The sequence below is a fragment of the Wyeomyia smithii genome, chromosome 3 (assembly GCF_029784165.1).
Source record: "Wyeomyia smithii strain HCP4-BCI-WySm-NY-G18 chromosome 3, ASM2978416v1, whole genome shotgun sequence".
Lineage (NCBI taxonomy): Eukaryota > Metazoa > Arthropoda > Insecta > Diptera > Culicidae > Wyeomyia > Wyeomyia smithii.
The window spans coordinates 29,386,788-29,403,641 of NC_073696.1; the positions used below are offsets into that span (position 1 = coordinate 29,386,788).

At 42.2% G+C, this 16,854-nt stretch overlaps 1 protein-coding gene across 1 annotated transcript; it reads right to left on the reverse strand.

Annotated features, from left to right (window-relative positions):
* Nucleotides 1-8,639: 8,639 nt before the first annotated feature.
* LOC129728198 (uncharacterized) lies at nucleotides 8,640-11,989 on the reverse strand. The gene is made up of 5 exons (XM_055686614.1): nucleotides 11,236-11,989; nucleotides 10,079-10,940; nucleotides 9,624-9,998; nucleotides 8,993-9,572; nucleotides 8,640-8,918 (listed from the first exon to the last, which is right to left on the reverse strand). The coding sequence occupies exons 1-5, from the start codon at nucleotides 11,987-11,989 to the stop codon at nucleotides 8,640-8,642; spliced, it is 2,850 nt and encodes a 949-aa protein (XP_055542589.1).
* Nucleotides 11,990-16,854: the final 4,865 nt, after the last annotated feature.

Sequence of the window (16,854 nt, forward strand, 5' to 3'; positions counted from 1 at the left end):
TCACTGTCAAAAATCTCGCTAGGCAAAACAGATCACCAACACTACCCTGGCACCTGTAGTAGCGCCTGTAAGATAGGCTGCACGCAAACCACTGTGTACTCAGCTGTCAAATTTCGTCGAACACCCGAACGAACGGCGAATAAAACGACCCCCAGCTAACCCTAGGCGGAAAGGCAGCTGATCAACCCCGTGTCGGTATTGGGTCATCCTTAGCTAGGCTCGCTGTTATCCGTTTGTGCCGGTTCTGTAACGGTGGGAGTGAATTCGTGTGCCCTATTTATCAACCGACGTGGAAGGCGATTTTCCTATGGTTGCTTCGACACGCGGATTTTCACCAGACTGGAAGGAACCGAGTATGCGCAACGGATCCGTCCGATTCCAGTGCAGCACTTCCCCTGTGGTAGCTGTCAAACGGTCGGAAAACGCGGGAAAGTTGCGAACGAATGCAAGCTTACTAGCACGTGGCTCTGGGGTTATGCTCGGCATGCGTTTGCCTCTCGTGGTGCATTGCATCTAATGTCCTTTCCGATTTGGCGGTTGTGATTTTGTCGGAGTGCTATGAAACGATATTGTCAGATTGACATTCTAAAACGCACATCTAGAAAAGACAAAATTTCGATTCTCGAGTTTTAATATTTGGAGTTAGAACATCGTTATTCAATTTCCAGTTTCCGATTTCTTGTTATAAATTTTTCGATCCTTGACTGCTAATATTACCAAATGGTTGTTATCTGATCAAGGATGGAAAAAATTACTCACTCGAAGAATCACTTCCGATTTTTTATCGCATGGAATCGTTTTGTTGATTTTCATTTATCAACAATGATACGGCTGCTCAGTTACAAAAGTGAAAAAGAATCGTTAGTGATAATTTCAGGAGAATCAATACTGAAAATTTTCGTTTCCTGAGGACGAAAATTCTCTCACCGATTTTTTTTCAGTTCAATAGTTTTAAGCTGCAATTTTTGCATTACATTCAACATTGAATCAACGACATAAAATGATGCCATACTCTAAAGATTTGTCTCACAATTATGTAAAATTGGACTCATAAAGTATAAAGTATAGAAAGTATCAAACTAGATTATTCTTTAATGTATTTCTTGGTTGAAACCTCCAAATTATAAGGCAATTAAAATCTCAATCTTGTATGTACTTTATGTAGGGTAGCGAACGGTTTTGTCAGTGGTTTTCTACAGTGATCTTATGCAGGAACCTGCCGAAGAAAACCACTTCCGAAGCCCCATATTACATGAAAGCTTGTATGTAATATACTTGAATACATACTTTCTGGAAATCTGTTTGATGCGCCCCGGCCACAATACCAGTATCTAAATTTCTATTTCTAGAAGACAACACCCCGTAGAACATCCAGCTTTTATTTTCGCCTACATATTCCAAAAGAAGAAAATTAGCTTCTCGGTTTGGGCGTGTTGTACCTACCTGTCTACACGTGTGAAAAAAAAAATCGAAAGCGCAAAACGAAACAAACAAATCAAAGTAATCGCGAGTGAAAATTTTTCACCACATATCCTTTTGAAATTATCGAAAGCGATAGAGAATCAGCTTGGACTACTGATTAGTTATCACTTGAACGTTTTTTTCCATCCTTGTATCTGATTTTCAAACATCGATTATCAATTTTTGGTACAAATCATACGATTGCTGATTTAAGTCTTTAACTTCTCTTTCGATACTTTACTTGGCTTTCAGAATTCATTTGAACGTGTTCAAAACTATTTTTGGATGATTTTTTTCCCATTTCAGACGTGATTAGAATGAGGTTGATATCTTGCATTTCCAGAATAGGGTAAATTAACCTATATTGAACCCCTTTCCTAAAGTAAAATCACTCGCCAGAATAACTCAATTTATACAAAAACTTGATGAGTTTTCATTAAACTTCCATCAGGAAACATCTTATCCAGCCAATCTGCATCAGAACCACGAGAAACATTTGTGAATTCCAATTTATATCAAGAGAATTAATAGTTTTTCGTCAGAGTAGTTTACTATCGGGAAACAGTTCACTATAAGTGAATTTTCCCTGCTTCCATCGTGAAGCATATTATCTAACTAGTCTGCATTAGAATCACGATAAATATTTATAGGAAAAATAACCTATAGTGACCCACTCGTCAGGTTAACTTAATTTCTCTGAACATTGGGTAAATTAACCTATATTGGCCCTTTTTGCTTTATTAACCTATTGTGAACCAGATCAACTCAATTACTCTCAACTTATGTTATAAATGTATTAATTGGAATTTAGAAATGTTTGTGATGCAGATTGGCTGAATAAACTGATTCTCGATGGAAGAGTTCTGAAAATCCTTCGAATTTTCGCATAAGCTGAGTTTATCTTGCGGGTGGTCCACTATAGAAATGGGATTTTTAGGTCAATTTACCCTGAATTCCGTTTCAATGTTAAGAGACTTTGAGTTTATCTAACAAGTGAATTACTAAAAGGGCTTCACTCTAGGCTAAGTTATCCTACGTCTTGGCTGAGTGAATGAACAGAACTACCTTGGATGGACCACTTTCTTCAGTGGACCACTCTAACGAAAATCTGCTATTTCTCTTGATAGGATAAATTAACCTATAGTTGCCTATAGTGGACCACTCGTCAAATTAGCTTAATCTCTCGAATGTTTTTCGTGACTCTGATGCAGGTTAGTTTGATAATTCGGTCTCTGATGGAATTTTCGCAAAAGTTGAGTTAAGGTGGAAGGTGGTCCACTGTAAGGAAGGGGTCCACTATAAATCAATTTACTCTACTATGACCATTTCTGTTTGCTGCTTTAACACTTTTTCTAAACGGTTTACCGTATTAGTTTGGCTAGTTTTTTTGTTCTAACCAAATGGGCTGCAATCGTTCTGTGCCGAACACGCATCAGTATAGGACGTGTTTGGTGATCGCTCCGATAGAATATGAAACAAAGACGCGCGAGCAAGTGTTGGCATTGTTTGCCTGGTCGAATGAAAGTTCAAGGTCGCCCGCCTTTGTGCAACTGTTTCGCATCGTGGCTGTTTGCTGGTGCGTAAGCCGATTTGGCTGCTAAGTGATTTGTGCTACAGCAGTGGACGAGAATCTCAACACAAAGGAGGAAAAAGAAGAAGCCAACAGTTGACAGCGAGTTGTGTCGCTGTGCTGAGTGATCACACACCCGGCTCGCTGCTGATGGCTGTTTGGAGCTGCTGTATTGGTGCTGCTGGCTGTAACGGCTGCAGCTTCGACCGTTCGGACAACCAACCCTGCTGAAAGGAGAAGTAAAAAGGTACGTGTTCTGTCGGCGCTAGTGCGCTAGATTTAGCGCGATGGATGTAGATCCCTCGCCTCCCGTGCCACCATCCCCGAACCCCTCCGACCCTGTCCCTCCTGCCAACCCTTCCTCTGTTAATTCTCCAGTCCCCCCTCGCCCCAGGCTTTACCCGGACGGATCTCAGGGCAGCTTTACTGTTTTCTTTCGGCCAAAAGCAGGACCGAAATCGAAACCGTTAAACATCCTGCAGATTTCGAAAGACCTGACGGAGGAGTACAAGGCCGTGACTGAAATCACCAAGGTCAGACCCAACAAGCTCCGTGTCGTGGTCAGCGACCTGGAACAGGCCAACGCTATTGCTCGCTCCGAGCTATTCACACGCGAGTATCGCGTTTAAACACCCGCACGAGACGTGGAGATCGACGGTGTCATAACCGATTCGAGTCTGTCGGTCGAGTGTATCTTGGCAAGCGGTTTTGGCTGCTTCAAAAATGCTTTGTGTCACGACGTAAAAGTAAAGATCATAGATTGCAAGCAATTGCGGTCTGTGTCTCTTGTCAACGGCACAAAAGTGTACACTCCGTCAGACTCGTTTCGTGTTACGTTTGCCGGATCTGCTCTCCCTAGCCACGTCTCGATCGATCGGGTTCGTCTGCCTGTGCGATTGTATGTACCCCGTGTTATGAATCGCACCAATTGCAAGCAGCTAGGCCACACAGCCGCCTACTGCTGCAATAAGGCACGATGTAGCAAGTGTGGAGAAACTCATGCGGACGATTCTTGCAGTGTAAATGCTGAAAAATGTATTCACTGCGGGGAGAATCAGCATGAGCTCTCCACATGCCCGGTGTACATGCAGCGCAGAGATAAAATCAAGCGGTCACTTAAGGAGCGTTCAAAGCGATCTTACGCTGAGATGCTGAAGAAGACCGTGACCACTTCTACCATAACATCGAACCCCTTTGATCTGTTGTCCTCTGATGAAACCGATTCTGACGATTCACCAGCGGGAACTACTTATGCCAATCCTGGGGCGTCTAGAAAGAGGAAAAATATTTCCTCTCCTAAACTTCCCCGAAAAGGTCCTAAGATTTCCCAAGGTGAAATGAAAGTTACAAACAAACCAAACAGTGCTGCGGAAAAACCGAAGCAAACTCCTCCTGGGCTTGCAAATTTGAAGTCCCAGAAGGAGTTCCCAGCACTGCCAGGAACATCTAAAACCCCAGTTGTTCCTTTTGCACTCCCAGTTGATGAAACAACCTCTGGATTAGTGAAATTTTCTGACATTGTGGACTGGATTTTTGAAACTTTCAATGTACCCGATCCAATTAAAATTTTTCTTACAGCATTCCTCCCAACAGTTAGATCATTTTTGAAGCAGTTGACTGCCCAATGGCCCCTCCTTGCAGCGATTGTATCCTTCGATGCCTAATTCATCTGCGTATATGAAGGATTCTATCTCTGTCTTACAGTGGAATTGTAGAAGTATTTTACCAAAAATGGACTCATTTAAAGTTGTAATAAATAGAAACAAATGCGATGCATTTTTCCTTTGTGAAACTTGGCTTACTTCAAATATTGATCTCAACTTCCATGATTTTAATATTATTCACCTTGATCGAGACACCCCATATGGAGGAGTACTTTTAGGGATTAAAAAGTGCTATTCTTTCTATCGTATTAACCTCCCCTCGATTCCAGGCATCGAAGTTGTCGCATGTCAAATGACAATACAAGGTAAAGAGCTTTGTATTGCCTCAATATATATTCCTCCCAGAGCACAGGTTGGGCAACGGTTGCTCTTTGATTTAATAGAACTTCTTCCCTCGCCACATTTGATTTTGGGAGACTTCAACTCTCATGGTGTGGCTTGGGGTTCCCCTTACAATGATAACCGCTCATCTTTAATCTATAACCTTTGCGATGACTTCGACATGACTATTTTAAACAACGGTGAAATGACACGTATCCCGAAACCTCCAGCGCGCCCAAGCGCTTTGGATCAATCCTTATGTTCGACGTCGCTACGGTTGGATTGCACATGGAAGCTAATCCTCGATCCTCACGGTAGCGACCATCTGCCTATTCTTATTTCAATTACTAACGGTTCAACTCGCATGCGACCAATTGACATTCCGTATGACCTCACACGGAATGTCAATTGGAAGTTATACGAGGAAATGATTTCAAAAGCGGTCGAGTCGATTCAACATCATCCACCACTTGAAGAATACAACCTCCTCGCGGGTTTGATTCTCGACGCCGCGTTGCAAGCCCAAACGAAGAAATATCCCGGCGTAACGATCAAAGAACGGCCTCCCACTCCGTGGTGGGACCAAGAGTGCTCCGATGTCTACACGCAAAGATCTGACGCGTTTTTGCCTTCCAGAAGGGAGGTATACCCGACGACTATATACGGTATTCGGAGCTTAATACCAGGCTTAAAAGCCTGGCTAAAGCAAAGAAACGCGGATATTGGCGTCGGTTCGTGAACGAGACGTCGAGGGAGACATCGATGAGCACTCCTTGGAACACAGCCCGAAGAATGCGGAATCGCGTAACGGTCAACGAAAGCGAGGAGTCTTCAAGTCGGTGGATATTTGATTTTGCCAGGAAAGTATGTCCGGACTCTGTTCCTGCGCAAAACATTGTTCGCGATGCGTCTCCGGTCCACAACGCGACAGAATCACCTTTTACGATGGCAGAATTTTCAGTTGCCCTCCTGTCCTGTAACAATAACGCGCCTGGGTTAGATAGAATCAAATTCAACTTGTTGAAGAATCTACCCGGCAATGCCAAGAGGCGCTTGTTGAACTTGTTCAATAAGTTCCTGGAGCAAAACATTGTACCGCAGGATTGGAGGCAAGTGAAGGTGATCGCCATCCAAAAACCAGAGAAACCAGCTTCTGATCACAACTCTTATAGGCCGATTGCAATGCTATCCTGTATCCGGAAATTGATGGAAAAAATGATATTCCGTCGTTTAAACCACTGGGTCGAATCAAATGGTCTACTATCAGATACTCAATTTGGCTTGCGCCGTGCCAAAGGGACGAATGATTGTCTTGCGTTGCTTTCAACAGATATTCAGCTGGCGTATGCTCGCAAAGAACAAATGGCGTCTGCGTTCTTGGACATTAAGGGGGCTTTTGATTCCGTTTCTATTGGCATTCTTTCGGGTAAACTTCACCGACAAGGATTTTCTCCAATTTTGAACAATTTTTTGCACAATTTGTTGTCTGAAAAGCACATGCATTTTACGCACGGCGATTTGGCAACTTTTCGCATTAGCTACATGGGTCTTCCCCAGGGCTCATGTTTAAGCCCCCTTCTTTACAACTTTTATGTAAATGACATCGACGAATGTCTGGCAAATTCATGCACGATAAGACAACTTGCAGACGACAGTGTAATCTCTGTTACAGGAGCCAAAGCTGCCGATTTGCAAGGACCATTGCAAGATACCTTGGACAATTTGTCTGCTTGGGCTTTACAGCTAGGTATCGAATTCTCTCCGGAGAAGACTGAGATAGTAGTTTTTTCTAGGAAGCATGAACCTGCTCGGCTTCAAACACAATTAATGGGTAAAACGATTTCTCAGGTTTTGGTACACAAATATCTTGTTGTCTGGTTCGACTCTAAAGGCACCTGGGGTTGTAACGTTAGGTATCTGATGAAAAAATGTCAACAAAGAGTGAATTTTCTTCGTACAATAACCGGACAATGGTGGAGAGCCCACCCAGGAGACCTTATAAGGCTTTACCAAACAACGATATTGTCTGTCATTGAGTACGGGAGTTTCTGCTTCCGCTCCGCAGCAAACACACATTTGATCAAACTGGAGCGAATACAATATCGTTGTTTGCGTATCGCCTTGGGTTGCATGCAGTCGACCCATACGATGAGCTTGGAGGTCTTAGCTGGAGTACTACCATTGAAAAACCGCTTCTGGAGCCTGTCTTCTCGCATTCTTATCAAATGTGCGGTCTTGAACCGTCCTGTGATTGAAAATTTTGAAAGGTTAATCGAACTTAATTCTTAAACCCGTTTTATGACATTGTATTTCAATCACATGTCCCAAAATATTAACCCTTCTTCGAATATTCCAAATCGTGTCGACTTATCAAATACTTCTGATTCTACTGTGTTTTTCGATACATCCATGATAGAAGAAACTCGTGGAATCCCGGATCATTTACGCGTGCAGCAGATCCCCAAAATTTTTTCCAATAAATATCGAAACATCAACTGCGACAATATGTTCTACACTAACGGATCACTTCTTGATGGGTCCACTGGCTTCGGTATTTTCAATAACAATTTAACCGTCTCCCATAAGCTCGATAATCCTGCTTCTGTTTACGTCGCAGAATTAGCTGCAATTCAGTACACCCTAGGGATTATCGAAAAAATGCCCACGGACCATTATTTCATCTTTACGGACAGTCTCAGTTCCATAGAGGCTCTCCGATCGATGGAAGATGTTAAGCACTCTCCGTATTTCCTGGGGAAAATACGGGAACATCTGAGTGCTTTATCCGAAAAATCGTATCAGATTACCTTAGCGTGGGTCCCTTCTCACTGCTCGATACCGGGCAATGAGAAAGCTGCCTCTTTGGCTAAGGTGGGCGCAACAAACGGTGGAAATTATGAAAGACCAATTGCCTTTAATGAATTTTTCTCATTTGTACGTCAGAATACGATCATCAGTTGGCAAAATGCTTGGACCAGAGGGAAATTGGGAAGGTGGTTACATTCCATAATCCCCAAAGTATCGACGAACCATAAATTATGTCCGTCAGACATTCAATCAGTTTGGGGTGAATAGCTGTTTGTACAAGCATCGTAGCGCCTTACGGTCTTCAGAAGAGTTTTTCCCAGAAAAATTCCCTACTAATATCATGTATTGACACATTTTTAGGACCCAACTTGGAATTTATAGAGAATAAGTTTTGAAAAAGTGAGTTTTCCTATATAAAATCGTATGGAAACTTTAAAAATCGGGCGTAAATCGGGCGTTTCACCGATCGATCTGAAAAGTTACACAGTTGTTATAGGATCCATAAGGAACACGAAAAGTGCATGAGAGCGAAAAAATAACACCATCGCTTTTTTCCCATATAACCGTGTCCCAGTCTAATGTACATGGGATGGTTTGAGTGTTGCCATTAATGTCGACGATGAAAACTTTCTTTTTCCGACGAAGTACTTGGTATGGTTGCGTCAGTGGTGGTTTCACGGCGCCGATCTTCACGAAAACGTGGCTGCAGGTGCTCATTTCTTTTTGCAGAAATACCGATGGCTTGGCGTGGTTGCTTGTTGGAGTTGGGCGGAGACTCGTCATTTGCTTTTTTAGTTGAGTGACGAACTCTGGTACTATAGCCTTGCTGGTAGTTTCGGAAAAGAATTCCCCGGGGAGTCGTAGGGTGGTTCCATAGGTTGCTTCTGCGACGGATGATTAAGGTCTTCCTTGAGGGCGGTTCTCACTCCGAGGAGTACGATAGGTACGATTGGGTTTTGGTGGCACATGATTGCGGCCTTAAGCTGTCGGTGGCACCGTTCTATTTGCCCATTTGCTTGGGGATGGTAAGGCGTTGTTTTCAAGTGGCTGACACCGAGCAGATTGGACAGTTCTTGGAAAAGTTCAGACTCGAACTGCATCCAAGGTCCGTAGTGACATTTTTTGCTCGCGCGACTGTGACTGCGGTCATGTTGGGAATCGGGATTACTTCGGGCCAACGCGTAAACTTGTCGATCATCGTTAGACAATACGCGTTCCCGTCCGATGGTGGTAATGGTCCGATCAAATCCATATGGATGTGTGAGAATCTATCATCAGGTGTGGCGATCTGGATAATTGGTGCTCTGTTGTGACGAATGACTTTCGATTTCTGGCAGGAGATGCAACGATTGACGAAGCTTTTACAATCGCGTCGCACCGAAGGCCACACGTAACGGTCCGTCACGAGACGAGTGGTCGCACGAACACCAGGATGAGATGCGCTATGGAACTTCAGGATGACCTGCCTCCGAAAATTCTTGGGCACGAACGGTCGGATCGCAGGAGTAGAGATGTCGCAATACATCGGGATTGTTAACAACGGAGACTGGAGTGCCTTAAGTGCCAACGTAGTATTGGTGGGTGGATCGTTGAGGAACGACTGGAGCTCGGTATCGTCTCGCTGCTGTTTGGCCATCAGCTCGAAATCGATGGCTTCGTTGGTGTTAGAGATGGCTTCGATGCGGCTCAGCATGTCGGCAACTCGGTTTTCTTCGCCAGGTATATGGCGAATATCCGTTGTGTACTCGCTAATGAAACTGAGATGCCGTTGCTGTCGATCGTAGGTGCTGGCTTTTTACTTGCTAACGCTCAGCTTACGAGAGAAGTACGAGAGAGGTTGACAGCCTTTTTCGGTTATTTGGTGCAACACCGCTCCGATTGCGGTTCCGGATGCGTCGACTGCCAGTGCTAACTTGGCATCACAACACGGATGCGCGAGAAGAGTTACGTTTGCCAGGTCCTGTTTGCATTGCTGGAAGGCGGCTATTGTTATGTCGTCCCACTTTAAAGGTGTTTTGTCATTTCGAACATTGCCTTGGATCATCGCCTGGAGAATTTGTTGGTTCAATGCGGCGCGCGGAATGAAACGGCGGTAGAAATTGATTGTCCCCAGGAACCGTTTCAGCTGCTTCGCTACCACTGGCCGTGGAAAATTAATGATGGCTTCAACCTTGCTGAGTGTTGGTGCATCATGGCATCATCTTGAGTGATCGGGTGACCAAGAAATGTAATTTCCGATTTGCCAATTTGGCACTTGCCGGCATTGACGGTGAGTCCGTTCTCTCTCGGCCGATCGAACACCAAGCGAAGATGCTTTTTGTGTTGTTCGATGTCATCGGACGCGATACAAAGATCATCAACGTATGGGAAAACGAAGTCAAAATCGCCTAAAATGTCGTGGAGATGCCTCTGCAGCGTTTGCCCTGCATTCCGGAGTCCGAATGTCATGAACCTAAATTCCAACAAGCCAAATGGCGTGGTAATGCCAGTTTTTGGGATATCTTCTGGTGCCACAGGTATTTGGTGGTAGGCCCGCTGCAGATCGATGCACGAAAAAATATTTCTGTTGTGGAGGATGTTGGAAAAATCCTGAATGTGCGGAATGGAATACCGATCGGGAACCGTGATCGCATTGAGACCTCTGTAATCCCCGCAAGGACGCCATTTTCCGTTAGACTTCTTGACCATGTGTAGAGGGCTGGCCCAAGAACTTTTGGAAGGTTGGCAGATACCTTGCTCCATTAAAAACCTGAACTCCGCTCTCGCTTCATTCAGCTTATCGATCGGCAAACGTCGCGGACGAGAAAATACAGGCTGACCAGTGGTAATAATTTGATGGACGGTTTTCGCTTTCGTGGGACGGTGGTTCATGTTTAGAATGGTGATGTCTTGGTACTCCTTCAGGATGTCAGCAAACGGTGAGTTCACGTCGAAAGTGGTTATGGTGGGTTCGGAGACGGCGTTGATGTTTCTGATTTCCAGGCGGGTTTGATTGTCAATCAATTTTTTGCGCTTCAGGTCCACCAACAGACCGTAATGCTTCAAGAAATCCGCGCCGATGATGGGTGATTTGACATCGGCGACGGTGAAAACCCAAACAAAAGAACGACGAAGGCCTATAACGATAGAGAGGCGTTTCGTCCCGTACGTCTGGATTGGGCTTCCATTGGCAGCGAAGAGTTAGTGTGATTTTGCAGGGCGGAGAAGCTCGTGCGGAGAGGGGGGTACAACTGAAATGTCGGTACCCGTGTCGATGAGAAACTGCTGAGATGTCGTGGACGTGGATTTCTCGGATATTCACGGTTGATTTGGAGTCGGGGTACGGTATATCATGTTGATTTATTTTTGGTTCGGGCAGAGACCCAGAGATCTTTCCGTCGTAAAAAATACATGGAACGTTAGGGTTCTCACCTTTTTGCTTTTCACACTTACGGGCCTGGACCCCATGGCGGTAGTGGAACCGGCAAATCCAACGGCGAGTTCCATTTGAACGCGATGGGGTCGCATCGCGTCGTCCAGGCGAACGGGATTTTTGACGACTTGCAGAACGTCCTCGCCGTCGGGAATTTTGCGAAAGAACTTCGTCGAAACGGCGGGTGAGTGCTTCAATACGAATCGCTGCAACTTCATTGCGCGGTGCCTCCATTATTTTATCGGCAACTTCCGCTCGTTTTTCGAGTGTGGCGGTTGGCATCGAAGCGATGATCGATCGGACGGTACTGGGCAACGCGCGTAACCACAAATTCGAAAGCACTGTGTCCGTACAACCGTCACCATCCGAACGTTTCATTTCAGACAATAGAACAGTTGGCTTCTGGTCACCAAGCGTCATTCCAGAGAACAGACTGGTTAAACGTTGTGTTTCAGATGGCCGAAAATGTGCAACGACAGCGGCTTTTATTGTTTCGAACCGATCATTGTTCGAGGAATCGTTACATTTCGCGATGGCGGAATGAAAAAATTTTGCACGTGGTCCAAGAGCCACTATCACTGCGTAAAACTTTTGCTTGTCGTGTTTGACCTGGTTTATACTAAACGCGGCTTCCAGGCAAATGAACCAAGTATCGACATCGTCCGGATCAAAGTCAGGGTAATTAATCTTCGCGATAACCGTCGGTTCACCGGTCTCGATCTTCACGACAGGCTCTTCGCCGGGTTCTGTCATGGCGGCTGTTTCACAAAATCGTGTTTCACTTTTTGGGATGGTTTTTACTTAGGCGAAAATTTCTTTAGCGCGGATTATCGCGGTTCACGAAACGTGGTGTAAAAAATACGGAATTCGATACGGAATACGAAAACTGTTCCGTCGGGGTCACCAATTTGGGGATGTTTCGGTTGCTGTGTACGAGTGATATAACGTGTGTGCTCTCGTTAGTAGGTAGTTTAATACTAATTATATTTTACATATGTACATGAGATGGTTTGAGTGTCGTGTATCTGTCGATCGATTGCCGAAGATCGAGAGATCGAGAGATCGTGTGAGGTTGAGAATGAGTTACGTAGTGATGTCGAGAGCTACCTGGTCGGTGATTACAACGAGGCGAGTTGGTAGGGTTACCAATCAAGATCGCCACAAACTTTCTCGCTATGTGCCTTATCATTTTTTGTTAGTTTCTCACTTTCCATAATTTTCAGACAACTTCGGTTGTTGTCGTGGTCGACAACATCCTGCTCATCATTCAGCTCCTGCAATAGAAACTTTAACCACCGAGCTTGGTATCCGCCAGCCCAATTGACTTAACATATGTCCTTCAACTGGATGGATTAGTAGTTACCATTACCGAGTGGATATTACCCAACTTTCTGATCTCAAACGATCCTTTTAAACTTATTACAAGTGTTCCCATCATCTTTAGATCTTCCCTCGCCATCGCCAGGTCGTCAACGTATAGAAGTACGTCAGCTGCTTAAGCACAAGCTAGGTTCAGATGTAGATCTTTGGAATCGCTGCCGCGTCAGCTCTTTATACAGCTGTTGCAACTATCATCAATGTCATAACAGGGGTTTGCTGCACTACCGGAGTAAATACTTTGTCGTAATCTGATCCATAGTGTTGTCTAAAGTCTTAAACAAAAAACGAGCTTGAGCTACTACTTCTTCTTTGATGTTTCGCTTGGGCTGCATCCTATAGCTTTTCGTCATGGAGGGCCAACGTCCAGGTGTTATTAGTATGGATCGATTCCAAAACCTTTGCCATTGCCTGCTCCCAGACTATTGCATACGACGAAACCATCGCCTCCCTGTAGTTCTTTAGTTATTCCGCTGCAATTGAACCGTTGCACACTGTTTCCAAAGCTACAAACACGTGATCGAAATTATTTTGACCCAAAAACATTGATTCTAGAGCCGGTACGTCTTCGGCAAAGTTGTTCCATTATTATTTTTTTATTTTTTTTTATTCTCGGTTATTTTCCGTCGGTCTAGTTCCGCCACTGTTGTTGTGCCAATCACCGACGCCCAGGGAGGCGACTTCACCCAGGACCCTAACTCACGACCCGTTAGTTAACGGTCCGGCGCCAACGGTTTTACTTCCTCCTGCGATGGAAGGCGTGATCCCAGAGATTTTTCGCCTCAGAAAATCTCCCGGTGTCGGCTAGGATTGGATCTAGACGCCACCCCACAACCATCGACACCTATGTCGGCGTTGGGATTCGAACCCAGGCGTCGAGCGTGATTGGCGGAGACGTTACCAACCACGCTGGGCCCCCGCCAAGTTGTTTCATTAATTATTCTCCATGTTATAGTAGCTGCAATTCCATGATTTTTCCACTCAACAGTGAGAAACGAATTTTACTTTTCTTATTTTGGAGCATAAAAATCCACTTTGTTCAGCAAAGTTATAGCAAATTTTAAAAGAAACAACTTTGTGGAAGACATTATACTTCTATTAATCTATCTATTTAAATGGACTTGTGGAGTTTTCTATAGATTACTATTAAAACTCTTTTTTGGCTATTTAACTTGTTATAGTGATTTTCTAAAATTTTTGAATGTTCTACAAAATTGTTTACTACAACGGAAAAAACAATATCTCCGAAGAAAGTTTATTTTTATCTCATATGTATTTTTGGTTGTTGGCGATTTTGGTGACACCCCAACAGCCCTAAATACGTTAGCCATATGGACGGTTGCCTTACGTACGCTAGCCATAAGCGACGTTAGCCATAATATTATTTTCGCATATGGATGTTAGCCATAATATACGATAGCCATAACGTACGATAGCCATAATGTATGTATGCCATAATTCGTTTATTATTGAAAAATTTTATATTTTTTCCTGCTCAAAAAATGTTTGCCATTAGGTATTCATAGGTGCTAAGACATGATTGATCGAATGTTGTTCTGCATAACATGGATAAAACATGATTATTTATTTCAAGCACGTTGTATATCTCTTCGATATTTCCAACGCAGTATTTTTTACGATTTTCACGATGTAAAAAGTGGAAATAAAATTGCCAACATAGTAACTACGATTATGTAATGTTAAACAATTGAAAGTGATAACAGGAGATATAGTACATAACATTTTGGGATAATTAATTTCACCAACACAAGGTATCTTTAATATTGGAAATTTCATTTAGCAGTTGAAAATATTTTTCCTTCGTACAAAAATGATTTATTATTTTATTTGTCCTAATATTCTATTCTAAATTATTCAAATCTTATATATCGCCATAATATCTTTTTTTTGTGTTTAATAAGAGTTTCCTAAATATATAATGTGTTTAATCAGTATTATTTCATAATTCATTGTTTTCAGAGCCTAGGGCTGAAGCAAATCCATGTACATAACTTGCTAAATCGTAATTTTCAAAATTTTTATTCAATTCGCTTATATCTTAGCTGCTGATATGATTTCCGCTATTGGTCATCGATTTTCGATATGAAGAACGAGATGAATCCTTTTTTATATTTTTATTCATCGATTATACAGAGAAATTGGTTTGATTACCCGGAGCCATGTTTTTTCTTCCAATTTTGGATTTTGTTTATATCTGTGACGTTTGCCTTTTTGACGATTTAGTTTAAAAATGCCAAAATTCATACAATGTGGCATATGCTGCGTAGTAAACTCAAGGCATAAAGAAAAGTGGAATGATTGACTCATCTCATTTCATTTTTTTTATATTTGTCAAATCGACATACAGTCGCTAGATAATTTTTATTTTTTATGTCGGCATATTTACTAAGTACAATATTCGTTTTATCCTCATAATGACGATTCTCGACGAAACTTTGTTTATCCGAAGTGAAATATTTTTCAAAACTCTGGATAATAGAGTTCGACCTGTACCTATTCTTATTTCGCTGACCTTCCACAATGCACAAATAAATAAGTTTTTGAGAATAAATTGCATCAATGTGCCAGATGCTTCAGCTTCAATGATATTGTAAGCATTTGGGGTATTGGTAGCATGAACAACAGCCAGAGCTTGGTTTTTTTGTAAGTCTAGTACACAGGTCCATTTTTGTCAAATTCATCAATCAAGTTTTGCTGCTGAATGAATTTGTTTAGATTTTTACTCAGATAAAAAACAGACAGAGTATTTTTTTAACTTTTATAAAGTTATTTTATAAGAAGCGAAGAAGTATTTGGAAACAATTATAATGTATTCCGGCACGATCGGAATTTGTCTACCAGTCAAAAAAAGTCAGGCGGTGGAGTCCTCATTGCCATTAATGTAGACTTTACTTCTAAAGAAATAATATCCGACAAATATAAAGAATTTGAACACGTATGGGCCAAAGCATTTATTGACTTCTGTGTAGATGCATCATTGACTCCCATCTGGAAAAATGAAGCATTCCACACAGCAATTGAATATTCAATAGTAATGAATAACACTTCGTACCCCAGCGACTGCGAGTACGAGGATGTACCGGAATACCACAAAACTGACTTCGAACAAGTTAAACGTAGACTTCGCATAATAAATTGGCGTAGTATAATTTGTAAAGAAGGAAATGTCAACGAAGAAGTAACAAAATTTTATGAAATAATTAATCAAATTATATCAGAAAATGTACCTCTAAAAAAAAGAAGACGAACGAACACCAACAAATATCCAGTGTGGTTTAATCCACAATTGAAGAACCTAAAAAATAGAAAACAAAAAGCACATAAAATATACAAAAAAGACAACAATAGCGAAAATCTTCAAAATTACCAAGAAATTTGCTGTCAACTTGACGCAGCCATTAAAATTGCACATGAAGAACATAATCGTAAAATCGAACATCAAATCAAGTGTTGCCCTAAGAACTTCTTTAATTACGTAAAAACCAAACTAAAAAGTAACAACTTTCCATCACGAATGCATCTGGACAGTAATGTAGGACAAACTAGTAATGAAATATGTGATCTTTTTGCCACTTTTTTTCAAGAAATTTACACCACATATGAAGAAACAGATCGCGACCGCGAATACTTCTCGTAGTTTCCTGAATTTTCGAATTCTTTATCCGTCAATCAAATATCTGAATTCGAAATTCAAAACGCACTTAAAATTTTAGACGCAACGAAAGGTCCTGGACCTGACAAAATAGCTCCAATTTTTCTCAAAAACTATCTATCTACACCCTTACAACACCTTTTTAACATGTCCCTGAAGAATGGAATTTTCCCAGAACTCTGGAAAACTTCATATTTAGTGCCAATTTTCAAATCTGGCGCTAAATCTGACATTCGTAATTATCGTGGAATTGCCATTATTTCATGCATTCCAAAATTATTTGAATCAATAATTAATGAAAAAATCTTTCAACAAGTAAAACACCGAATTACAACTCAACAGCACGGCTTTTACAAAGGCCGATCAACTACCACAAATCTTTTGGAATTCGTAACTTTCACTCTGACTGTAATGGACAACGGTAACCACGTAGAAGCTCTTTACACGGACTTTAGCAAGGCATTTGACAGAATCGACATACCATTATTGCTCTTCAAGCTCGAAAAATACGGAACTGAAACAAAATTTTTGGAATGGCACAACAACTATTGAAACAAATACACAATGC

Coding starts and splice junctions, on each gene's coding strand:
- LOC129728198 (XM_055686614.1), bottom strand. CDS start 11,989: ATGACAGAACCCGGCGAAGAGCCTGTCGTGAAGATCGAGACCGGTGAA. Junction 9,999..10,078: donor CTCACCGTCAATGCCGGCAA/GTGCCAAATTGG, acceptor ACCAACACTCAG/CAAGGTTGAAGCCATCATTA. Junction 8,919..8,992: donor AGTTTACGCGTTGGCCCGAA/GTAATCCCGATT, acceptor CCTTGGATGCAG/TTCGAGTCTGAACTTTTCCA.